Raw genomic sequence first — 26203 nt, 5'->3', positions numbered from 1 at the left:
AGTCGCTTTGGATTCACTTCTCCGCCGGTCCTACCTTTCAGAAAGTGGTTGTTTTTCTGTTTCCAGAATTGCTGTTTTTCTTCTCTTCGATCTGCCGATGGATTTTCAGGTGTTTGCAATCTTTAGATAAGGTATCTAGCTGATCTCCGGCTAGCTGAAGCAGTCTCAGCTTGCTACTTCTCCGCCATCTTGACTCCTCCTAAATGTCAACTTTTCAAAGGATTTTTCTTTACCACTCTGTCGGAAGTAGAGACACTCCCCCTTTTAATCTTTTTTATTGTACCTCATTTTTTCCTTCCTAATATTTTTCTCCACTTATAACTTTTATTTAGTTCTTTGTTTATCACCTGTCTTCCTCAATAGGATATAAGTTCCATGAAAGCAGGGACTATGTCTGTCTTACCATTGCCAGTAGACTGTCATATACTCCTTGGATGAATAAATGAAAATATGCTGAAACTATAGGAATAAGTGAGAGCAAAGAGCTAGGATGGAACTGAGGCATGTCCATATTCAAAATATTGGAAGAACCTTCACAAAAGACAAGTAAAGAGAGATGAATGCCATAAGAGATCAGGAATAGTGTAGCATCTTGGTAGCCTGGGGAGTATGGAAACAGGGAGTTTTTGTTCTATCGTAGGTAGGAACTTTTGGAAGAATGGGAACTGTGCCCTAGAAAGGAAGCTAGATGGTCATACTTGTTGTTACGATGTACCAGAAGAATTCAGAAAGCCTGTCACCAGAAGAGGACAGAAAATAGAATACAAATTAACTCAGCTTTTTTGTATGTTGCTGACTTATTTCACAAAAGAAAGTAGCATTTAGCCAAAAGGGTTGCTACAAGATGAACCTATATGGAATGCAAAGGAAATGTTTTTTCATGTTCTTCAAAAGTGAAAAATTAAATTTGGGTATTTATGTAATAATATTACATTCAAAATAAGTATTTCCCAGATGGAAGAAAAGATCCAGCAATATAAACAGGGCAGGAAAAAGATGCAGATTGGATTTTAACATTTGGTAAAGGAGTAGGATAGGGCACCCTTGCCAAGGAACTTATCTAGTTGGTAAAATGAGGAATGTTGAAAGAGTTCATTTTGGGGTCTAAAGTTCTTTGAATCTTAGCTGCCCTTACTGTTCCAACAGAACTAATAAAGCAGAAAATCTAAGCACTTCTCTGACAGTCATCCCTTGAGCTCTCACTCATCATTACTCTCATTCATCTTCTCAGAATTCAGTTAGAATACACTTCCTTATATTATTCACATGGTATTTGTGCCCACCATGTCACGTAACAAACGCCCATCACCATCACTGCTATTGGAAATTGCCTGTCGCTTAAGTGGTGGACACAGCTTAGCTGTCTTCAGTAGATAAGAAACATCCCTTCCTTTCCCTTTCCTTCCTAAGTCCCTTCCCTATAGGACTAAATCTCCACCTTCACAAGCCCAGTGCAAGGTGAAAGGATGCCAAGCAATAGAATATGGCATTCAGGGGTCTGTGCAAGTTGGCCAACACGCTGGTTGGAGAGCATGTGTAGTACAGTCATGGAGAGGCACTGGCCAGGCTGCCTGGTGTTCCACTGAAAGAATGCTGCTCTTCTTTTTTGTCCACTTCAAACTTTTTCACTGTTTTTCCTAAAATAGGAAAAGGCATGTTCAGTTATACAAACTTGGTGGAACCTGAGGAGTAGGGTAATCATGACTCAAGGACAATTCCAAAGAGCCTAAATTTTTTTAAAATAGTACATACATCTAAAACATTTGAAAACCAAAGAAATTAAAATTATTTTATTTTAGGCGAGGTACTTTCTTAATTAAGCCAGGAGGTATCTAGAAGTATGAACACATGGTTCTCATAAGACCTTACTCCAGAGGAATTGTTTTCGTTATTTTTCCCTTCTGTGCAGCAAAAAAAGCAAGTGCTAGAAGAGTGTCTGCTCCCTTACAGACTTAACCTAGGAAGACAGGAGCCAGAAGGTGGAAGCTCTGTTTATTGATATAAAGGGGAAGTGGTAATATGCCCTGCCTAGAACATTTGCTTAAGCCCCTAACCTTTTTTGTAGTATTTACTGTCGTCGTAAGTACAGTCTATGTTTCTAGGGTATCAGTTAGCCTGTGTGCATTAATAGATGAATGATGTCAGTATGAAAGCAGAGAAATTCTTTTCTGATGTTTTAAGTGTTAAAGCAATCAGAGGCCGGCTTTCTCACCATCAAATGGAAAGATGGAGCAATTTTTTCAAAGCCAAAAAAACCTTTTTTAGTGACTACTTTAGTTGCTGCTAGTACAAATGAAGGTGCTAAGACATTTCTCCCAATTTCAAAAAAATTGTCTTGTTTGACGGATGAAGTCTAAAACCCGGATTGGATTTTTAATTTTGATGAACTGGGCTCTATTGAAAGTAAATATTTTTAAGGACCTGCATTTCAGGAGAAATCTCATGGATGCTAGGCAGTGAAGCTGCAGAGTCTCAGTCAGGACTGACAGACAGTAATGCTGGGAGCAAATGCCTGCACAGATTTCACACGGCATTAGCACTTCGGTTAGGATTGTTACTGACAGTACCCTGGTGACGAAGTACCATAGATTTTAAGTAGTTGTCAACAACCAGATTTTTTCCATAAACCCTGCTATATTTAATTCACAATTTTAAGAATGTGAGGCCTTATAGCAGAAAAGCATATAAAAAATAAAGGAATATTAGCTCCCCTACTAAAACATATAATCCATCAAGAGAAGGAGTTGGTGTTTTATTTTTTGGGTTTGATTTTGGCTTTGGTTTTTTGTTTGTTTTGTACCTCTCTCTCCAGTTTGACATTTCATTGTATTGTATTCTATTGTTTTGTATTGTAATTGAAATGTACTTGACACACAGTGTTACATTAGTTTCAGGTATACAGCATGATTCAACAGTCCTGTAGCTATGTGCCCTCACCAAAAGTGTAGCTGCCATCTTTGACTACAAACAATACCATTGACTATAGTCTCTGTGTTGTACCTTTTTTCCCCATGATTTATTCATTCCATAATAGAATTCCATACCTCCTACTCCCCCTTCACCCATTTTGCAGCTTTTAATATGGTTAAGACTATCATTTTACCTTGGTCTCCTCTTTTTTAGCTTAATTATATCATTTTCTTCTACTTACATTAATCTATATTGTTTCCATTCCAGTTTGTTCTCATTCTTAGGAAAGGTGGTATCCAGAACTGGGCTTAATATTCTAATCGTAGTGAAAAATGTAGTGGTTATTATTGGTTTCTGTAATCTGAATATTGTGTTTGATACTAAGCTGTGACCTACCATCACTCCTTGAGGCTTTAAAGATGTGCTGTTAAAATATATTTCCATTATTTACAGATCTGTGTCTCGGTATCCTCATCTCTAGAATGGAGCTAATAATAATACCTACCTTATTTAGTGTTAGACTGTTGTTTCAAGTACTGAGTACAATGTCCTACACACAGTAATCTTTCAGGTATTAGCTTAATACTATTTAACCCAAAGCATAGATTTGTTCATTTATCCTTGTTGAATTTCATTCGTTTATTTTTGACTCACTATCCAGCCTGCCAGAATTCTTTTGAATTCTATATTTTTTCCATGTACGATAATAGCTCTTTCCCAAACTCTGTAACATTGACAGATTTTTATAATACCGCTTATTAATTATATTTATTCAAAATATTAGAAAAATATTGAGCAGTGAACAAAACTAAAACAGCAATAATTTCCTTGCATGTGGACAATTTAAGTTTTTATTTGTTAAGTCATTTTGTTTGGGACATATTATTATTTAAAAGCAATTTCAGTGTTACATTGCATTATATACTTTAGCAAAGTATTTACTAGCATGTCTTTTAAAATAAGATTTGGTCATTACTTGAAATTTTTCTTCCAACCAGTATAAAATTCTATTCTTAAGGAAGCATTAATATAGTCCATAGCAGAAACCAAAACTGAGTTGATCATGCCAAAAAAAGGAAGGAAGCAATCGTTTAGAAAAGAAAAAATTTAGCACTAATCATCTTACAGAGTATTATTTTCCACTTTGGGGGAAATTTAATCAAAAGTCATCACACTAGTGCTCTGTTTTTCCTGCCTAGATGGACATTTATATCTGCAACTATTAATATTCCATAGATCCTTTTATTTTCCTTGACAAAATACATACATTTCTCTTCTGGAATTTATCCTGCTCTTTATCCTGCCATTATCTCAGGGTCCCCAGAGATCAGTCTTTGGCAGAGTAGCAGGACAGCATTCAGTAGCACAGACACCTCCTCATATAACCACATAATCGGGTCACAGATTGGCTTGATGCACAAAGATTGAGATAAATCCCTAGAGGAAATGAAACTTCTTTCTCTGTGTCTTGAATGAAACTTCATAAAGTTTTCATATCCCCATACCTCTGCCTGGCATTATATATCTTATGGCAACATGAGCAGACTTCTCTGAGAGCACTTTCCGGATTCAGAGCTTATTTTCCAAACCTAGAAATAAATTTTTGCTTTGGGAAATGGAATTGAAGTTAGTAGATCCGTATTTGGTTTCAAAAATAGTTGTTTGGTGTTCTGCAGAAATATTTTACTACAAAACACCTTTCCTCTGTGATAACTTGAAGAACTTTAGGAGTTGAGTGGTAATGATTATACATATCATTTATTGGGCAATGACTGTTTGCTAAACACTGTGCAGAGTGTTTTATGTAAGTTATATCACTTGAATGTCATAAGAGTTCTAGAAAATAAAAATACTGTCATCATCATTTGCCAGTAAGGAGTCTGAGACACTGAAGATCGTTAAATGTCTGCTAGAAACAATTATTGGATGTGTTAATAAATTATGGTCGATGAACCACAAATATTAATTCCCTAAAAGTAGAGTCAGTTAATGAGAATAAACCATTACATACTAATATCACTCAGTGGCATAAGGAAATTGGGAGCAGCTCAGGTAATGTTAACATCAGTTAGCGCTTATGAAAACAGTTGATGGTTTTAAGAGCCCTGCTATGTACTCTATATTACTTCATCTGATCTTTGTATCCTCACTGTAACTTGTAATGGGATTGAGCAGGTGTAGTCATGAAGGGTAGCTGAGCATTACGGGAAAGGCTGACCAAAATAACAGCTAAAAGTGTCATGACGGCCTGGATTTGAGGAAAGCACTAGCCATATAGGACTCTTCCCTCTGAATAAATCTAATACAAAGTTACCTAAGAAAGCCAATTTTAAAAAATACATACTTTGGAAAATATCCACCTGCCCACCAAGACATTTTAATCAGATATGATTTGAGGTTAGTGGATGGAGTCTTAGTAGATTTCCTGGAAATAATTCAGTTTTAATAGCTTTGGGTGAGTTAAAGTCATATAAGTAGCAGAGAGTAATCTGGACGTGAGAAGGGGATCTTGGGGTTTGGTGGGAAGAAAGGGGCCCAGAAGCTGTGGTTTATCTAGTGCACTGGCAGAGTCACCTGTGACCTTGAGAAAGGAAATTACAGACACCTGCTGCACTTCAAACTATGCTACCCACATGCCACAGACAGCTGTTTGAAGAACTGGAGTGAAGGAATGAGAAGGTAATTGTAACTATTACCCAAGAATGATGTGATTGGGCTTCATCCCTTCTTCCTTGAGACTTATTGTAAAACTCATTGTATACATGTAAGTTTCAGCTGATACCTAAGTATGACTGACTCCTCAATTGATGTTTCTGATCTTATTCTTTCCTTTCTCCGTTCTGCTAGAAAAATCTTTGTAAGAAGTACTTGGGCCGTTAACAGTTGTTGACCCAAAGAACCTAAAAATGAGTACAGCTCAAAATTCCTGTCTTCCCAGGACTTTCATTGGGCCTTTCCATGGTAATTTTCTGTCACTGGTGCTACTAGCTGCTTAGTTCTTACCAGCAAAACCTTGTAATATACTTATTCAGCTTAGCTCTCTCTCTCTTATGTCCCACATGTATTTCTTTCTCTTCCATTATATTTCTGCAGTTGAACCTCTCTTGTCCATGGTTCCATAGCCAGAATCAGGGCTCTCTGCTGTTTCATGGAGAACTCTGTATTTTTGCTCAAATCTGTTGTTTTATTTATCATAACCAATTTTACTTCCCATAACCATAATTTCTGTGATCCTCTTTTTTGAATCACAGCTTTATTTGGATTTAATTTACATAGCATAAAATTTACCCTGATAGGGGTGCCTGGGTGGTTCAGTTGGTTAAGCGCATCTGCCTTCAGCTCAGGTCATGATCCCAAGGTCCCAGGATTGAGCCCCTCATTGTAGTCAGGTTCCCTGATCAATAGGGAGTCTGCTTCTCCCTCTCTCTTTGTCCCTTCCCCTGCCCTTTCTCTCTCACTCATTCTCTCTCCAAATAAATTTTTTTAAAAATTTTACCCTGTTAAAGTCTATAATTCAGTGAGTTTTAGTATATTCACAGTTTTATAACCATCACCACTCTCTTTTAAAGTATATTTGTTACCCAAAAAAGAAATCCCATACTCATTAGAAATCGCCACCACCATCACCACCTCTCTCTAGCCCCCGCAAATACTAATCTACTTTCTATCAGTATGGATTTGCTTACTCTTAACATTTTATATAAATGCAGTTAAATCATATGTGACCTTTTGTATCTGGCTTCTTTCACTTAGCATAATGATTTCAAAGTTCATCTGTGTTGTAGCATGCATTAGAATTTCATTCCTTTTTATGGCTGAATGATATTTTGGTACATGGATATACCTTACTTTATCCATTAATCTCTTGAACATTGGGTTGATTCCATTTTTAGCTATGATGAGTAATACTACGTAAACATCTGAGTATAGGTCTTTGTGTGGACATGTTTTCGGTTCTCTTGGGCATAAATAGTACTGGAATTGCTGTGTCATATGGTAACTCTCTGTTTAACATTTTGAGGAACTGCCCAAATATTCTTCAAAGTGGCTAAACCATTTTATAATCCCACCAGCCATGTATGAGGGTTTAAATTTCTCCATATCCTCACTAACACTTATTATTGTCCTTTTTACTATAGCCATCCTAGTGGGTGGAAAGTAGTATCTTGTGACTTTGATTTATGTTTCATTAGTGACTAAGGGCAGAGCATTTTTTAATTGCTCTATGTGTATCTTCTTTGGAAGATCTATTCAAATCCTTTTCCCATTTCCTAATTGGGCAAATGTTAATTCTGTTTTACTATATTATTAATTAGATTTTTTTTAGTGAATGTTATATAAGTATATGTATATATTAGATTGAGAGATTATTATGCCAAATGTAAAAATGAATTGTTTTTAGAAATTGAGTTAAAGTTAGCAAATCTATAATTAATTTGGAAGACAGGACCACATTTATAAATGTGGGCATCCTACAGAAATATGTTATTACAAAGCCTCTATAATAACTCAAAGAACTTTAGGAGTTAAATAATAATAGTTATATCTAACACTTACTGAATGAGTACTTACTGTGTGCCAGGCTTATGATGTATAAATATATACATGCTGTATATACATCAATTGCATAACTATATAAATTATATATAAATATGTAAATATAATTATGTATGTCTAGTTGGGTTGTCTTTTTATTGACTTGTAAGAGTTTTTTATATACTCTGAATACAAGTCTTTTATCAGATATATAATTTGCAGAAAATCGCTCCCATTCTTAGGTTGTCTTTTCTCTTTCTTGATTGTGCCCTTTGAAGCACAACATTTTTAAAAAATTTTTATAAAGTCCAGTTTATCTACTCTTTTGTCACTCAGTGTTTTGATGTCTTATCTAAGAAACCATTGTCTGATCCAAGGTCACAAAGATTCATTCCAGTTTTCTTATGAAAGTTTTATACATTTAGTTCTACCTTTAGTTCTAGAATCCTTTTTGAGTTAATTTTTGTATATAGTGTGAATTAGGAGTGCAACTTTATTTTTTTGCTTGTGGCTATCTAGTTTTAGCAGCACCATTTATTGAAAAGACTATTCCTCCCCCATTTAATTATCTTGGCACCCTGTCAAAAATCACTTGACTGTGAATGTAAGGATTTATTATCTGGGCTCTTAATTATATTGCATATAATTCCATATTGCTGTGTTTATATCTGTAAACTACTGTTTTAATTTCTTTACCTTTGTAGTTTTAAAATTAGGGTATGTCCTCCAACTTTATTCTTCTTCTAGTTTGTTTTGGCAATTCTAGGTTCTTTGTTTCCATGTGAATTTTATAATCCCCTTCTCAGTTTCTGTAAAATTTTTGATAGGGATTTTGTTGAATCTGTAGATCAAAATTGAAGAATATTTTCATTTTACTATTAAGTCTTTAATCTAGTAACATGGCTCTTTCAATTAATCTAGATATTCTTTAATTTCTTTCAAAGATATTTTATGATTTCCAGTATATAATTCTTGGACTTTCATTTGAAGTACTTCATTTTTTTATGAGATTGCAAATGAATTGGTTTTATATTTGGATTGTTCATTCCTCAGGTATAACAATATACTTGATTTTTGTTTATTGATGCTGTATTCCACAACCTTGTTGAATTTATTTATTCTAAAAGATGTCCTGAGTGGTTTTTTGTGCATACCTTCTGATTATCTATATATAAGATCATGTCATCTACTAATAGAGGTAGTTTCACTTCTTCCCTTCCACCCAAATGCCTTTTTATTCCTTGCCTAATTATCCTAGCTAGAATTTCCAGTTCAGTGTCTTGTTCCTAATATGGGGTAGGGGGGCTCTCAGTCTTTGACCATTAAGTATGCTTTTTTGTACATCGCCTGTATCAGGTTGAGAAAGTTCCTTTGTGTTCCTTGAGTGTCTTATCAGGAAAGGAGGTTGGACTTCATTAAATTATTTTGCATTATCTATTGAGGTAACTATATGGGTTTTGTCCTTAATGCTATTAATGTGGTCTTTTAGGGGCACCTCGGTGGCTCAGTCTGTTCAGTACCCAACTCTTGATTTTGACACAGGTCATGTTCTTAGGGTTGTGAGATCAGTCTCACATTGAGCAGGAGCCTGCTTAAGATTCTCTCTCTCCCTTTACCCAACACGTATATATTGGTCTTTTACACTGATTTTCATATTAAACCAAACTCTCATTCCTAGGATAAATTTCATTTGGTTATGGTGGGTAATTCCTTTTACATGTTGCAGATTCTGTTTACAGGTGTTTTATTAATGCTTTTACATCAATATTCATAAGAAATCTTAGCCTTGTCTAGTTTTGGAATTACAGCAATACTCCATAGAATGATTTGGAAAGTGTTCATTTCTCTCTTACTTTTTGGAAGTGTTTGTGAAAGATTGATGTTATTTTTTCTTTAAACCTTTGGTACAGTTCACCAGTAATGCATACCGTGTGGGGGCTTTTCTTTGTGGGAAGTTTTTTGATTGCTAATTCAATCTCATTATACTCAGGTTTTCTTTTTCTTCTTTAATCAGTTTTGTGTCTTTCTAGGAATGTATTCATTTTATCTAGGCTACTTAATTTGTTAGCATACAGTTGATAACAGCACTCCTTTTTATTTGTCTAAGGCCAGTTCTGTTATCTCTTCTTTCATACTTGATTTTATTAATTTGAATGTTACCTCTCATCCCATGATCAGTCTAGATAAAGTTTTGTTAATTTTATTGATCTTTCAAAAGAACCAATTTTTAGTTTTATTAATTTTCTTTATTCTTTTTCTGATTCAATTTTTGGGAGTTTATAGTTTTCCAGGAATGCATCCATTTCATCTAGGTTGCTTAGCTTATTGGCATATAACTGTTGATAATAACTTCTGATGATTGTTTCTACTTTTTCTATCTGCTATCTCATTTACTTCCATGCTAGTGTTTATCATTTTCTTCCTTCTGTTACTTTACATTTAGTCTTACTTTTTTAGTTTTAAAGTATAAAATTAAATTATTGAGTTAATATCTTTCTTTTCAATAAAAGCATTTACAGCTACAGAATTTCCTCGGAACACTGCTTTTTGTTGCATTCGTACAATTTGGCATATTGTGTTTACTTTTTTGTGTGTATCTTTTCCTAATTTCCCAGGTTGATTTCTTTTTGATCTGTTGGTTATTTAGGAGTGTGTTGTTTGATTTGCACACATTTATGAATTTCCCAAAGATTCAAAATTGATTTCTGTTTTTATTTCTTTGTGGTTAGAGAACATGCTTTCTATGATTTCAGGAGTTTTTTTAAAGGCTTATTTTATGGCATAGCTTACAGTCTATCCTAGAGAATGTTCTGTGTGCATGTAAGAAGGATATGTACTCTGCTTTTGTTGGGTGCAGTATTCTATAGATGTCTGCTAAATCTAGTTGGCTTATGGTATTGATCAGGTCTTACGTTTCCAGATTGATGTTGGGCCTAGTTCTTATCACTGTTGAAGGTGGGGTATTGTAGTCTCCAAACATTGCTGTGGACCTGTTTCACATTTTAGTTCTACCAGTTTTGCCATATGTACTTAGAGGCATACATACTTAGAAGTTGTATTACGTGCACATGTATTTATACATACTTATGTCTTCCTAATTGACTGACTTTTTTTTATCATTTAGAATGTTGTTCTTTGTCTCTACTGATGATCTTTTTCTTAAATTCTATTTCGCCTGATACTATAATAGCCACTCCAGTCCTCTTTTGATTTCTGTTTGTGTGGTTTATTTTTTTAATCCTCTTTAATTTTTTTTGTCTTTAAATCTAAAATGTGTCTATTATAGACAACATATAGTTGGATCATTTTTTTTCCCATTCTGATAATCTGTGTTTTCTGTTTGGAGCGTATAATCTATCTACATTTAAAGTAATTACTGATGGGGTAGAATTAAGTCCACAGTGTCGTTTTGTTCTCTTTTTTTGGGAGGGAGAGGAACAGAGGGAGAGGGGGAGAGAGAATCTTAAGCCAGCTCCATGCCTAGCATAGAGTCTGATGCAGAGCTCCATTTCACATATCTCACAACCCTGAGATCAAGTCCTGAGCCAAAATCAAGAGTTGGATGCTTCACTGACTGAGTCACCCAGGCACACCAATTTTGTTTCCTTTTCCTTTTTTTTTTTTAAAGATTTTATTTATTTATTTGAGAGAGAAAGAGAACATGAGGTGGGGAGGGGCAGAGGGAAAGGGAGAAGCAGACAAGCAGACTCCCCACTGAGCAGCGAGCCCAGTCAGGCTTGATCCCGTACCCCAGGACGGGATGACCTGAGCCAAAGGCAGATGCTTAACCTTCTGAGCCACCCAGGCACCACCCAGTTTTGTTTTATGTCTGATATATCTTTTTCTTTTATTTTTTAATTTTTATTGCTCACTTTTTCTAGTTAAATTAATATTTTTCACTATAGTATTTTAATTCCCTTTTTTTAAAAAATATGACTTCTCTTAGTAGTTACCCCGAGAATTACAGTTAAAATTTTAACTTAATCTAGTTTGGATTAATATCAGCTTAATTTCAGTAGTATGTTAAAAGTTTACTGTAATGCAGCGATTTTTCCTTTTATCTCCTTTTTACTATTATTGTTACTCAGATTACAGCATTATACATTGTAAGCTCATCAACACTTTTTTATAATTATTTCCTTATGAAGTTGTCTTTTAAATCAGATGGAGGAGTTACCAAAAAAAAAAAAAAAATACCCTTTTATATTTATCTATGTAGTTACCTTTTCCTCTGCTCTTATTTCTTCATGTAGACTTGAGTTACTGTCAAAATGCCCTTTTGTTTCAAACTGAAGGACTCCCATAATTTTTCTTAAAGGGCAGATCTGCTAGTTATGATCTCTGTTATCATTTATCTGGGAATATGTTAATTTCTCCTTTTTTTTTTTAAGATTTTTAAAATTTTATTTATTTGAGATCACATGGAGTCAGAGAGGCAGTCAGAGAGGAGGAAGCAAGCTCCTTGCTGAGCAGAGAGCCCAATGCAGTGCTCGATCCCAGGTCTCTGAGTTCATGACCTGAGCCAAAGGCAGAGACATAACCTGCTGAGCCACCCAGGTGCCCCTCTCTTTCCTTTTTAAAAGATAGTTTTGCTACATGTTGAATGATATGTGAGTCTTTTAGCACAAAATGCTGAAAGTCTATTCCTACTAACTTTTGACCTCCCAAGATTTCTGATGAGAAGTCTGTTGTTAGTCTTATTGAGAATCCTATGTGATGTGTTTTCTCTTGCTACTTTCAAGGTTCTGGGTCTTTGTCTTTCAGTAGTTTGATTGCAATATTTCTAGATGTGGATCTTTTTAAGTTTATTCTTTTGGAGTATGTTTAGCTTCTTGGATGTGCACATTAATGTTTTTCATCAGATTTGGGGAGTTTGGGGCTGTTATTTACTCAAATATTTTTTTCTCCCCTTTCTCTCTTTTGTCTCCTTCTGGGATTCCCATGCATATGATAGTATAGTTGGTATCCCATACATCTCTGAGGCTCTGACATTCTTCTTTTTTATTTCTGTTCCTCAAACTAGGTAATCCCAATTTACTTATCTTAGAAGTTCACTGATTCTTTCCTCTACTGATTCAAATCTCTTGAACGCTTCTAGTTAATATTATAATTTGTATTCTATTAATACAAATTTTAAACTCTGAAATTTGTATTCTATTAGTAATTTCTGGTTTTAAACTCTGGAATTTGTATTCTATTAATAATTTCTGGTTTTATTGGTATTTTCTAATCACTGTGACATATATATGTAAACATACGTGTGTGTGTGTGTGTGTGTGTGTGTGTGTGTATGTATGTGTTTAACCAAGTAAATCTATGTCTGGGCTTCCTCAGAGACAATTTCTGTTGACTTATTTAATTCCGCTGTATGGTTATACTTTACTGCTCCCTTTTGTGTATCATAATTTTTTGTTGGTAACTAGACATTTGAAATGGTATAATGTGGCACATCTGGAAATTAGATTTTCTACACCTGCTCCCCATGGCATGTCATTTTTGTTATTGTTACTGTTAATATTTATTTAGTTGGTGACTTTCCTGGAGTAATTCTATATTATAAAGTCTGTATTTTTTGTGTTGTTTGACCACTGAGGTGTCTGTTTGGTCAGTTAATGGTTGGATAGAAATTTCCTTAAATGCCTGGAACTAAGTTGTGTAGCCTTTTCCAAGGGGTTCTGTGTGTGTGTTGGGATTTGTTTTCATTGCTTCAATAGGCAGCTTATAACTCTGCCTTACTTACACTTCACTTTCTGCTTGCAAAAACTGTCAAGGTTAACCAGAGATGAAAAATTAGAGCCTTCTCTGGGAATACACACAGTCCTGCACATGCCCATGGCCTTCTAGGTTTCCAGGAATGTTAGAGGTTTTCAGAGTATCCTATAGACATGTCATTTCCCAATTTTGTCTTTCAGGTTTTTTGTCCAGTTCCTTATTTGTCCTAACTCATATCATCACCTAAGTTGCCACTCTTTGTTTTTGACAAATGCCCTCAGGATACAGCTGTACATACTGCTGGCTCTGAGTCACACCATGTAAAGACGAGCCCAGAGAATGGAACTTGACAGACTTTTCAGGAGCTGCCACGTAGGTCATATAGTGGTACTTCTCTGAATATAGGACTTTGGAGACTTTCAGCCTATTATGTGCTATCTGGTCACTGCTAGCCTGCTAGGTTTTGGTTACCATAGTTGTGAGTCTATTTTCAAGGCTGCCATAGAGCTGGCAAGAGGTTAATGGGAATGGGACAGGTTAAAACTCCACAAATCTTGCAGTGTTTGCCAAGATTCATCTGGGGTTTTTGTGATTACATGATCCTTGGATTGTTGTAGTGCTTTGGCTAATATTCAGACTTCTTAAAAAGTTAGGTTTGACCATTTTTTGTCAGTGTTCTTGCCTTTTGGAAGAGCCAGATTTTCTCCCCCTTTCCAAAAGTGCTTCTCTACTCATTTCTTCATAAGCTCAAGTTTTCCATTTGCATCTTTAAAATTCTATTTGCCAATTCTTGTTTTTCCATTTGAAATACTGTTTGGTAAGTTTTATAGTGTCTTACTTATATGTATACATCTCCATACATTACACAATTAAAATTATATAGTAATGTAGGGATGTTTCCCATTAATCTTTTTCATATCTTTCTGTTATTCTTATCTTCTTCCCCACTAAACCAAATGTTCACATGAGTGTACATGAGCTTTCCCTACAATATTTGGATTGACATTAGAATTGGAAATAGATGAGCATCAGTGCTTAAGATGAGCAGTGAATTATTGATGTCTAGCTATTAGCAACCTGAAAAGCTTCTCTCTTTACATTTATAAACTGATTACTCAAGTTTCTTTTGCAAAGTCTTTCCTAACTAACTCCTCCTATAGTCATTTTAGTAATTCCCTCCACCCTTAAATATAAACTGCAGTAATCAGATGGGCACCCATGTTAAGATACATATATAAGCTGTCATGTTAGCCCAATTTCAGTTTGCCACCTAATTTCCCAGTTCATTGACCTCAACAAATTGTGACTAAGAAGCTAATATAAAGAAAATGTTTTGATGATCTTCTTCAAGTACCTTCTTTTATAGAAATACCAAGTTTTTAACACCTTCCTTTCAGCATAACCCTAAGGAAAGTCACAGTGAACCAAGCAGCCTCATATTTACTTGGTTCCATGAAGGCCTCTAACTTCAAAATTAAATATGTAAATTTACAGATTAGAAGCATAGGCTTAGGAGATTATGAGACTGACACACTGCCCACTGCGCTAAGAGGGCCATCATAGGCTAGGAGAAAATAGATCTACTACTATCTAGAATCTTCCAGTCTGTGATTTAGGCAAATAAAAATTATTTTAGTTTGTAATTAAAGAAATTAAAAGCATAATAAATACTAAATACGGTGGTGGTTATGAATGTGTGTGTATGTTTACAAACACACATGCATAGAATATGCATTTTGTGCACCTAGGTGGTTCGGTCAGTTGGGTGTCCAACTCTTGGTTTCAACTCCTGTCATGATCAGGGTTGTGAGATCAAGTCCCACTTCAGGCTCCACATTCAGTGGGGAGTCTGCTTGAGATTCTCTCTCCCTCTGCCCCTCCCCCTACTCATGCGCTTGCTTGCTCTCTCTAAAATTTTTTTAAAAAAGGATTATGCGTATATACCCTATGTGCTTTTCACATCCCTGGCATGTAGTAAATATTAAATAAATGGTAGATACACATATTTCTGGATATAGCTAGATGAATACATACATACCTATAGCATAGCAGATTATTAAATAACAGTAAATGTATATCGATGCTGAGAAATGACCCAAACTGAGATTTATATACTTGCTTTAGAACTAATACATTTAAAACCTTGGTTGAGTAAGACTAAGACATATAAATGTAGTGTTGTTTTTATGTAAAATATATCATAAACAAAGCAGATTCTTATAAATATATTAATTTCTGCTAAACTTTAAAAATAAAGATTTATAGTATATAATGCTTGGAACAGTATGTTTTTCTTAATTTTATTCTAAGCATTTTCAGGTCAAGAACCATAGGCTACATTTCTTTGTCTTTCCCATACTGTGTACACTGCCGTATATATAGCATACACTTGAGATATTTATTATATGAACGAGACATCAATTAATTCATATTGTTAGAAATTGCTTATAATTTGAATGAGTTCTGTTAATAAATTTAACAAATGTATTTAGGGGTGCTCTTAAGTAGTTCTCAAAAGTTTCTGTAATATCAAGGACTGCAACTCTTTAAAGTTAGGGTTGGTGGCCAGAAAATCTTGAAGATGACATTAAGCATCAAAAAGAGATTTAAATTTCGTTCTCAAAAGACTTGTCTCCAGACCTTACATTACTTTTAAGTAATATGTCTATTATCCCTATAGTGGGTGTTTAAGCACAGAGATGTACACCTGTACTTCACTCTAAAAAAAAAAAAAACAGTGGAAATTGCAGCTCACTTAGACATTTTTGAGTTCCTGTACATGCCTATTCAAGTTTAGAAAAGACTTTTCCTAAGTAGTTTTGCAATACAGGTCTATTTGAAGACCGTTTCCTAACTTATTTACCTATATTTATTTTTAAGTTTTTAACATTTATCTGTTTGTCTGTATAGTCTTCACAAGTTTATACATTTTTTCATTTTAATATTTATAAATTTTCATGTTTCAGTATTTTAAAAATTCTTTTACTACCTCTCACAGCTCTATGACTTATGAAAAGACCTGGCCAGGAAAGCATCATCTACACATAGATAAAACCAAGTAATAAATGCGGTACAGTAAAGGAAGAACATTCACTTATCATAAGGGATATATCTCTATCTATAATCTCTATAAAACACTCTGTTTAAACCATGGAGTATAAAATTTATAACTACTAAAACTGTGTCTATAAATTGTTCATAAATATGTTCTTTGCAAATACTTGAATTTATTTTTGTTTAGATGTGTTATCTGCATCTAGCTCTTTCTTATTAATACTTTTTTATTTACTCATAGCTCATGGTTTATTAAGAGAATTTAAAGAAATTCATCATCCTTTTCTGAAGGAATTATAAATTATTATTTTAGAATTTAATATGAGCATATACCCTGGTACTATGTATCAGCAACTTCAAAGTAGATAAACAGAAGAGTAACTTTTACAAATACTAAGAATATCCCTTTTTGGAAAAGAGCTACCAGACCAAAAACAATGAAACATGCAATAAAACATAAGCTCTCTTAGAGCATGGATCTTTTTTGGTATGGTTCCCTGCTATCTTCCTAGCCTGTAAAGAGTAGCTCACTCATAGTAGGGATGTCATAATTACTGCCAGATGAACAGATTTGATTTTTCAATTGTGCTTATTTTTCTATTTTAAAAGTTTTACTAATCCTCAAGAGATTGTAGGGAAACCTAAGAAATATTTGCCCTGACTCGTAGTTGCAGTTTGAGCATGTGCTTTTTGATAAAATGACAAAATAGATGTTAAATTACTCAAATCTGGAGCTAGTCAACATTTCAGCAAGACAAGAGGAAAGCTAAGTGACATAAGTAAAAATAATAGGAAAGGAGGAACAGGTTCACTTTTTTTTTTTTTTTTTTTAAGTTTTGCCAATAACACTTTGTTAAAAGATTTGGCTTTATGTTTCTTACCCATTCAGTTGCATACTTGATATGTGCAAAAAACAAGTATGCATGTTTTATAAAGTAGATCATTGAAATAAAGTATTAACTAAATAAACTTTAGGTATGTTAGAATCATCTGGAAGGCTTGTTAAAACACAGATTCCTGGGCCCATCCCCAGAATGTATGATTTTAATTGCTCTGGAATGGGGCCCAAGAATTTGCATTTCTTTTTTTTTTCCTCCCCCTAAAAATTAGCATTTCTAACAAACTTCAGGTAATGTTGCTGTTGCTGGTTTGGAGACCACACTTTTGGGACCCTAATCTAAACCAGTGATTCATAATTCTTCCTTTCCTATCCCTCCCAAGAAGGAAAATTAAATTACAGTGTCATTTTTTTCTTCACTAACAAAACAAAAATCTGTAGTCTAGTCCAAAAAAAAATTTGCATCATTCTCTTGATTTTTTAAAACACATCTCAACAAAAAGATACATTTTGGAGCCTTTTCAAATGAAGCACTAAAGATTCACTGTAACAAAATATATAAATTAGATTTCCAGTAAGAAACGTTTTAAGTGAATACTAATCATTGTATAAAATGAGTAGCTTTATTTCTGAAGTCCAAAGGTCAAGCCATTCATATTTGTCAAAGAAGTAGTATTTCCAAATGTTAATTCAGAAGAAATGTTTTACTGTCATTGTTCTTTATTTATTACCAGGAGGCTTATCCTCTGTAGTGTTGCAGCAGTCAAACAAGCTTTTCCAATTCATGGATGATCACAAATTATACAGTTACACTATTACCCAACAAATTAATATTTTGAATTTACTTTAAAATCTATGAATGCTCTTCTTTTAGTATAGTTATTGGAGTGCCTGGTATAAGAGAATTTTAAAGCTGGAGGGTATACCATATACATACATAGCATCAGGCCCACACCCCTTCATCATCTACAGACATCAGTGTGTGTTTTTGTGGTATGCTTCAGCCTTGGATGCCCCAAACAGGACTGGAAACTCAAAGTTTTGATTCCTAGTTTAGTATTCTTTCCATTACCCTAGTTACTTTACCAGAAGGTATTTGGATCAAATATTTTCAAATATTTGTCTGATGAAGTGTATATAAAGTTCACATTATATAGCAGGATAGAAACAGATAGTTTGGTACAGAAACAATAAACTTTGTGCAATTATTTACTTTTTTATCTCTGTTTTCTTAATTTATTATTATTATCCAGATAAGATCAGTTCAAAATAACAGGACCTTAGTGTCTTTTTTTTTTTTTCTTGGTGTCTTTTTTATAAATATCTTTTGGGTATCTTACACAGTACTTACGGAAATAATCATAAGAGATCATGTATATTTTAGCACATGATGCTTACATAGGGCTGTATATTTCTTTACTCCTTGCATGAAGTAAAATATAGGTCCAGTGTCACTCTTAGAAAAGTATTTAGTCTTTGGATATTCAGTAATGCACTTCTGTGCAATTCAGAATTTGTTGTCAAATTTGGTTTCCTGCTAACATTTTTTAATCTGTTCCTTGTTTCTATTTTCATAATAATGATCAAATATTCTGTAATTGATGTTATTGAGGAATGGGGCTTTCTTAAAGCTTATTTTACTTGTTAAGTAATTACTGGGGGCAGTGGGCAGGCAGAGCCAGGGCAGGAAAGGGGGCCTAATGTGGATGCTGGCTGGCTGCAGCTTGGCTGGTGAGCTGGCACACCAATGCTCAAGTGCACGGTGCTCAGTGAGACAGGGTGCTGGGCAAGTTTACTCCTGAGCTCTGTGCCACTGACACCTTCCTGAGCCAGTGGGGCCCACCATCTGCAGAGCAGGCAGCACCTCATGAGACTCTGACACAACAAGTGTGATCAGACAGGAGGACTATGGTTGTCTGAGGCCTTTAGCTTATCCAGTTTCTGTTGTCTTCCTTTGCTGCTCTGTGGCCTCATTTCAAAATGTGAAGGAGGAGGGACACCTGGGTGGCTCAGGGGGTTGAGCTTCTGCCTTCTGCTAAGGTCATGATCTCAGGGTCCTGGGATCAAGCCCTGCATTGGGCTCTCTGCTCAGCAGGGAGCCTGCTTCCCCCTGCCTCTCTGCTTACTTGTGATCCCTCTGTCAAATAAATAAATAAAATCTTAAAAAAAAAAAAAAATGTGAAGGAGAAATAGGCACCAGAACTTAGGGAATACACACTAAATGTGCCTCATTTAACAGGAACTCAGACTGATCTGTAAGGTGATCCCAAAGCTTTAGCAAGACTGAATAATATAAAAGAAAGACCTGTGTTTGTAGAACAAGGACAGAAACTAGCAAAGAAGACAGGCGCTGACAGATGGAAAGTTCAGCTTTAACCCAGAAAGGATTGAAAACACTGTGATGAGGCTGTCATAGCCATTTTAAGTCCAAAGAAATACACAGTTAAAAAAAGAAAAAACAAAACAAACGAACAACAAAAAAATCAAGATGTATAAACTGTTGTTTGAGTTGAAGTGCTACAGCTGTACCTAAGACCTCTTCTATGAAGAAGTTTACAACTGAAAAGAAGTGGAGGGGAGGGGGAGGGGTCGGCAGGATCCCTGTCCTCAGAGATTTACAGATTCATTAAGAATGTTTCCTAAATGTCCAAGCAGTAAGAAACAGCATCTGAGACACAAACTATTATAAATATTTTGTTTCAGGTAGCAGTTACGTCTCTCAGGCTTTTTCAAAGTTTTAAAAAGCTGCAGTCCCATCACATTGTAACTACATAAAAAAACAGTGCTGTAAGTGGAGCTGCCTGGCTTAAACCATACCCATTTCTGCACAATCCTTACGGAATCTGCAAAAAGAAATATCTGCTCTCTTTGCTCCAATAATTCTAAGAACATTCAAAAGCATGTGAGTCGCTTTCTGTTTACCCAGAGTGGTAAAAATCACAAGACCAGCCACACAGCCAGAGGTCACTCTAAGGATAGAGGAGAGGGCCATTCATGAGGAGAAAATACATAAAATAAAATTAAAAAAAAAAAAAAAAAGGTCATATTATCACTTGTGCACAAGTTAGGCTTATGTAACTTAAATATTTCTCTATAAAAGATTAATGTGCTTTCTTAAGGAATGCGAAAAATATAATAAGGTTGTAAGTGCCTTTATCATGAGCACTAAAACTACACATTTTAGTTACTGTGCTTTTAACTGTACCAAGGCATCTGGCAAAAATAAATAAATAAATAAATAACAATTACTGAGATGTTACTTTTTTGTTTCACCTTACATTAATTGGTCATAATCCTGCCAGTAACCATAAAAGTACCCTTAATAAGTCTTTGGCTGAGTACTGATGTGCCCATGTTTGGGATAAATCTCCATAAGGAAAGAACCATCAGGAATTAGTAGGCTACACAGAGAATGGGAACAATTCATATTCCCGACAGCCAGGTTGAAACAAACCTTATAATATGTGGGCATCAAGTAGAATTATCAGGAGGGTCACACCCTGGTAGTGGGGGTTACTGAGCCCTAGACTAAAATCCTCCCTAATCCACTCTAACCAACTTAAAATCAAACCTGGAAAGGGGAAAACTGATAAGGGGAAAACTGTACACTAAGATAACAAACTAAAGCAGCAAGGGAATTCCAGTTCCTGTCTCAAAGCCCTTTCAGGTTCTTCTTCCCTACCCAGTTTCCCGCATGCATGTCAAAAGTACCAAGTATGCAGAAGTAGAAGGGTATAAACTACCCTCCCTGCTTGTGCTGGGGGGGTGGGGGGGTGTCAGACCTTTGGAGAACACTCTCCTCTGAGCCCACCAGTGTTAAAAAAAAAACCTCCAGTTGTCCAAAGTCTCTGAGTGCCCCTTGGTTCTTCCATCAGGATCCAGTCCAGGTTCCCTAACAAAACTAACAAGTAACTACATGCCAGAAAAAGGTCCAACACTTTGTACAAGTACAAAGGTCTTATACTCTTTAAGGGAGTACAAGAAAATCCAACATTCCCCAAAGTAAAATTCATATATATTAGTTTTCTAGGGCTATTATAACAAATTAGCATAAATATGGTATGGCTTAAAACAAGAGAAGTTCATTCTTTCAAGAGTCTTTAGAGGTGGGAAGTCAGAAATCAAGTTAAGCAAGGAAGAAAGCAGAGGGAAGGTGATGGGATCCAGATGCACATTGGCTGCAGCCTAGCACAAAGAAGTTCCCCAGTGACCAGAGAGTCAGCTGGGGCAATCAGAGAGGAGAAAGTACTCAGGTGTCTGAGTTTATTCAACATAACTTAGCCTGTTGAATGACTTGGAACCATTATGAATATTGATTCTTTGATTATTTTAGAGACAAAGTTGCAAGAAATCTCTGCTGCTGAAAAATACTAGTTAATGTTCCTTCAGTACACTGGTTTCAAGAACCATTGACACTTCTTCAGAGACAACAATAATCATGAAAAATCTCTCAGAAGATAACATAAAGAGGAATTCACCTAAATCTCTTAAAACAACCTGACAGACTCTGCTTTATTAAACCAAGAAATTGTCTTTGGCAAGCACTGCTTGGAAGACTGAAAAATGAACATCAAGAAATTAATTAACTAAAAAACAAAACAAAAAACCCATAATGGCACCTCCCTCATGCCTGCACCCAAGCAGTTTGGCTGGCTATGAGAAAAAGGAACTCTGACTCTATCTGAATCATGGACAAAATTTGACCATTTCCCAGACCTGTCATTACCAGGATGGGCACGTAAATGAATGCTTTTAAACTTCTTTTGCAGAAAGATGTCATAACTCCTCTGTCAGCTCAAAGATCTTGCCGAAGATACTCTGTCATGTAAGTTCCAGAACACTGTGTGGTATGTTGTAAAAGATACTCATCACAAGAATGGTCAAGACTAATGACAAGAGCTACCAGAAGACAGAGAAAATATAGATGCAGGATTAATTTAAAACACACCTCTTGATGGGATTGTGTCTCCCAACATTTTTTGGTTTTTGTTTTAAAATTGATTGATTGATTGATTGATTGATTGACTTGAGAGAGAGAGAGCATGACTGGGAGGAGGAGAGGGAGAGAGCGAATCCCAAGCAGACTGAGCTTAGAGCACCATGCGGGGCACTCTCTAAGGAACCTGAGATCACAACCTGAGCCAAAACCAAGAGTCAGACATTAAACCAACTATGCCACCGAGGCACCCCTCCCAACTTTTTTATGGAGCTTTACTTTACTCTGAAACAGTGAGATTATAACAAAGTGTAATTGGAGATGGGGAAGACAATTTATACAGAATCCACTGCAAATCAAAACAAGCAGAGAAGTTTACTGTGTATACTAAGATGCTCAGAAGAGAGTAAGTAGTCCTCAAATGAGAAGATGGCATATTGGATGAAAACACACACTGGAATGTAAAGCAGATTATCATAAGCCACATGGCTGTACCTTCAGTATGAGGAAGGAATGGTCATAATTCCACTGCCATAATGTAGACTTGGCATGTGAAGCACACTGATTTCTCACTGTATAGCAGTTTTGCACTTTCATGTCAGTAATGGTATGAGGATGAGATTCTCCAAATACTTCCTTTGCTTTGAGAGATGTAGCCTCCCCAGCTATCTCCCTCCTGAGGATATTGGTGACAAGGCCATTCATTGTTTCTGCATCAGGAAATAATACTATTATGGTGTTGGATGCAGTACTGTAAGCTGGTAAGGACCCAAAATAGCTGGAAGTGAAGTATTGGCCATTTGCAGTGCCATGACAGGCCGTAGTGAGTGATTGCCCAACACCATCCAGCTGTAGAACTGTATTAGTCTGCCAGGACTGCTGTAACAAAGTACCATCAACTGAGGGCTTCAACAAAAATGTATTTGCTCACAGTTCTAGAAACTAGAAGTCCAAAATCAAGTAGCCAGCTGGGTCAGTTTCTTCTGATACCTCTCCTTGGCTTACATACAGCTGCTTTCTCAAAATGTCCTCCTGTGTTCTCATGCACATCTGATCCTGCTATTTCTTCCTCTTTTTTGTAAGGACACCAGTCCTGTTGGATTAGGGCCCCACGCATATGAGCTCATTTGGCCTTAAGTATCTATTTAAAGGCCCTCTCTCCAAATACAGTCACCTGATGAGAGCGTCAACCTATGAATTCGGGGAGGGGGGGTGAGCGGGTGAGGAGGGGGAAGGGGAGGCATACAATTCAGTCCACAACAGGGATGTAGAGGGTGGAACGTATTTACCAGGACTGGAAAGCCATGTAGAACTGGTGTGCTAGATTTGATTATATGAGGAGGGCAATCCATGGATAATTTAATTGGAAAATGGAAATGTAGAATCTTTACATCTTTTGGACCCCTGTACCTCTGAAGTAACTCTTATCATCCGGCCCTGGTAGACAATTCAGGAAAGGCTTTCTGACTCCAGTTTGATGAATTCCACATTATCAAAATCCGCGGAAGGACACAAGCCTGATGTGGAACTCCCTGAATGATTCTCTTGCCTAAGCTGAATCTCTTGTACTCTTCTTCCCAGCAGCTACCTCAGCACTTATTCAGAGAAATAAGTGCACACGGCCTTTCTACTTCCGTAAGATTCATCAGAGTTGTGCTATTTCCATGTACCAGAGCTAGGATGAGGAACAGCAGCAGCGGATGCTTACAGTTTTCTGGGACTGGGTCTCAGGTGTCTTGAAAGGAGCACAGTAGACCTGCTGGTGGCCCAGGATTGCTGGTCCTCTCTGCAATCAGTCACTTAAATAGTGCCACCAAAAAATGTCTGATCTTTCACGAGGGATTAGGATCTCTGCCCCTCCCTTCCCCTCTGCTGCTGCTTCTTCAATGTTTGATTCTAGACTGGGATGTCCTATACATGTATTTAGTTTGAAGGAAAAAAAAAAAGTGTAACTCATAGTTAACTTTAGTAAGTTACTAAATTTCTCTGTGCATAACATTTCTCATTTATGAAATTGAAATAAGAATTCATACCCTGACAGGATTGCCCTACAGATTGTATAAGAACTGTATAAGCCACTAGCATCATACCTAGAATGTGGCAGGCACTCAGAACATTTTCATTAGCTTTCTTCTGTGATAGTACCAGGTAGAAGAATAAAGGAGAAAAGGTTTGGAGACGAAAGAAGGAAGCGAAGAGTTAAAAGTTCCACTGTTACATAAGTGATTTGACATCAATACACTCAAAGTCATAAGAGAGTTGTGAACTTGAAACAATATCCTGAGTAATGCATTGTGAATTACAGACTGTGCTAAACAGTACAGTTGGAATGGCATTTGTACCATTTGACTTAAATTATTATTACTGCCCTTTTACCAGGTAGTGACAGCAGGTATTTCCAGATTTATCCACTAAAATCTCCTGGTTAATGTGTTAATAAATACTGTAAATTAATTTTAAAAGCACCATCCAGAGTTTTGTGAACTCTTATGGCATCTCCTACATAAAACCATTATCTCTTCCCATTGCTGGTAGTATGAGTATGAGCTCCTGTAGCGTGCATGATCTGGCCCCTACTTAACCCCTGCAGCCTCACCTCCCCCACCTGGCTAGTGAGGCTCTTAAACCTCTAATTCAGGCTCCCACTGTATTCGTCTATTGTAGGTTTCTCTTCCCTGGACTCTCACACATGTGGTACAAGACACACTTTCCATCTCTTCACCTAGCCAATTCCTGATTATCCTTTGTTTCCTGCAGAGCCTAAGTGAGTTAACCCTTCTAGAAAGGATCCTATTTATTGTATATGTAGGCCTTAGCCTTGTACTAGGCACATTAGGATTTCAGTAAATACTTGTTAAGTAAGTGAATGAGTACTCAACCTAAATACAAAGGATTATAATGATAATTTTCCATTACATATATAGTTGTATAACCTGTTAATTTTTTTTTATTTTTTTTATTTTTTTTTATTAAGTAGGCTCCATGCTCAGTGTGGGGCTTGAACTCATGACCCTGAGATCAGGATCTGAGTCAAGATCAAGAGTAGGACGCCTAACACACTGAATCACCCAGGCACCGCCTATTAATTTTCAAATCCCATTTAAGTAGGAAAAGAAGTAGTTTACTCTTTAGTACACATACTATGTCCTACATTATACAATGCATGACATATAAAACAGATTAAGGTCTGCGTCTTCCTTGTAACTGCTATAAGGGATTTGTTAAGTTTCCGTGTACTCATTCATTTTGATTTTACTTTTTGGAAAAGAAAAAAATCAAATATAGTGTCTACTGTACAACACAGAGAATTCTTATAGAAAGGCTTTACCACTTTAATTTGTATCTAGTGAAAATAACCTTATTAAGAGTGTTTTAAAGGTAGTCAAAAGATTTAGATTATGGATAGAAAATACCAAAGAGCATGTGTTTTGGAGGAAATATATCTTAAAAAGAAACTTAAACCCAGTGATCACAATGAAGTTATGTAATCAAGTTGTTTCATTGCTCTTTCCTTTTTAAAAAATTGTTGACATTCTGAAGAATTTTTTTTTTTGGATACATCTGCTTAGAGATGGGAGAATGGGATCTGAAGGTAGTATAAAAATTCTAAGAAAGTAAATGGTGTGTGAGCCTTTTTTTTATTTGCTTCACAAGTAATTCACTTGTTAAAAAAAAAATTAACATCTGCTATTTTGAAGCTAATCTTAGTGTATTGAATGCACTTAACCATTTCTCAATCCCACAGTCTTTTATCTTGCTTCTCCTGCTGTGTTCCCACCACCCCTGATCCCATTAGCAAACCTTGAGACAGCCTCAGGCTTACCAAAGTACTGCTTTGGTTTCAGCTGCTCTTCTGCAAGAGGAAGTGAATGTTGGGGGTTTTCTCTGTGGTACAGTTGTGATAAAGCTGTGGTGGTCTTATCTCTCTCGTAGGTAGTGGCTCTTTATGACTACACAGCGAATCGATCAGATGAACTAACCATCCATCGCGGAGACATTATCCGAGTGTTTTTCAAAGATAATGAAGACTGGTGGTATGGCAGCATAGGAAAGGGACAGGAAGGTTATTTTCCAGCTAATCATGTGGCTAGTGAAAGTAAGTTTTATGCTCCCTTCCTGGTTTACGAATATGGTGTAACTGATAGTCCAAGATTTTATCATTTGCTACTCTTTAATTTACTTGCTTTGTAACTTTTGCTTATGTTTACCAATGAGTA

The 26203-nt window shown here is 36.0% G+C and overlaps 1 protein-coding gene across 7 annotated transcripts in view; it reads left to right on the top strand.

Moving 5' to 3' along the window:
* The window catches only part of AHI1 (Abelson helper integration site 1), a 219739-nt gene that overhangs the window by 145548 nt on the left and 47988 nt on the right, over window positions 1–26203 (top strand). For 2 of the 7 annotated variants that reach the window (XM_059400772.1, XM_059400771.1), the window contains exon 22: window positions 25920–26082. The exons of 3 other annotated variants lie outside the window; for them this stretch is intronic. In XM_059400772.1, coding sequence (XP_059256755.1) covers window positions 25920–26082 — 163 coding nt within the window. Of the gene's footprint in view, window positions 1–21383; window positions 21444–25919; window positions 26083–26203 lie in introns of those variants that run through there. 2 more of the 7 variants (XM_059400778.1, XM_059400776.1) reach the window with 2 other exon arrangements.

The sequence above is a fragment of the Mustela nigripes genome, chromosome 5 (genome assembly GCF_022355385.1).
Source record: "Mustela nigripes isolate SB6536 chromosome 5, MUSNIG.SB6536, whole genome shotgun sequence".
In the NCBI taxonomy this organism is placed as follows: Eukaryota; Metazoa; Chordata; class Mammalia; order Carnivora; family Mustelidae; genus Mustela; species Mustela nigripes.
Note: the sequence above shows the minus strand (reverse complement) of the source record. Positions and strands in the feature narration are given on the sequence as shown.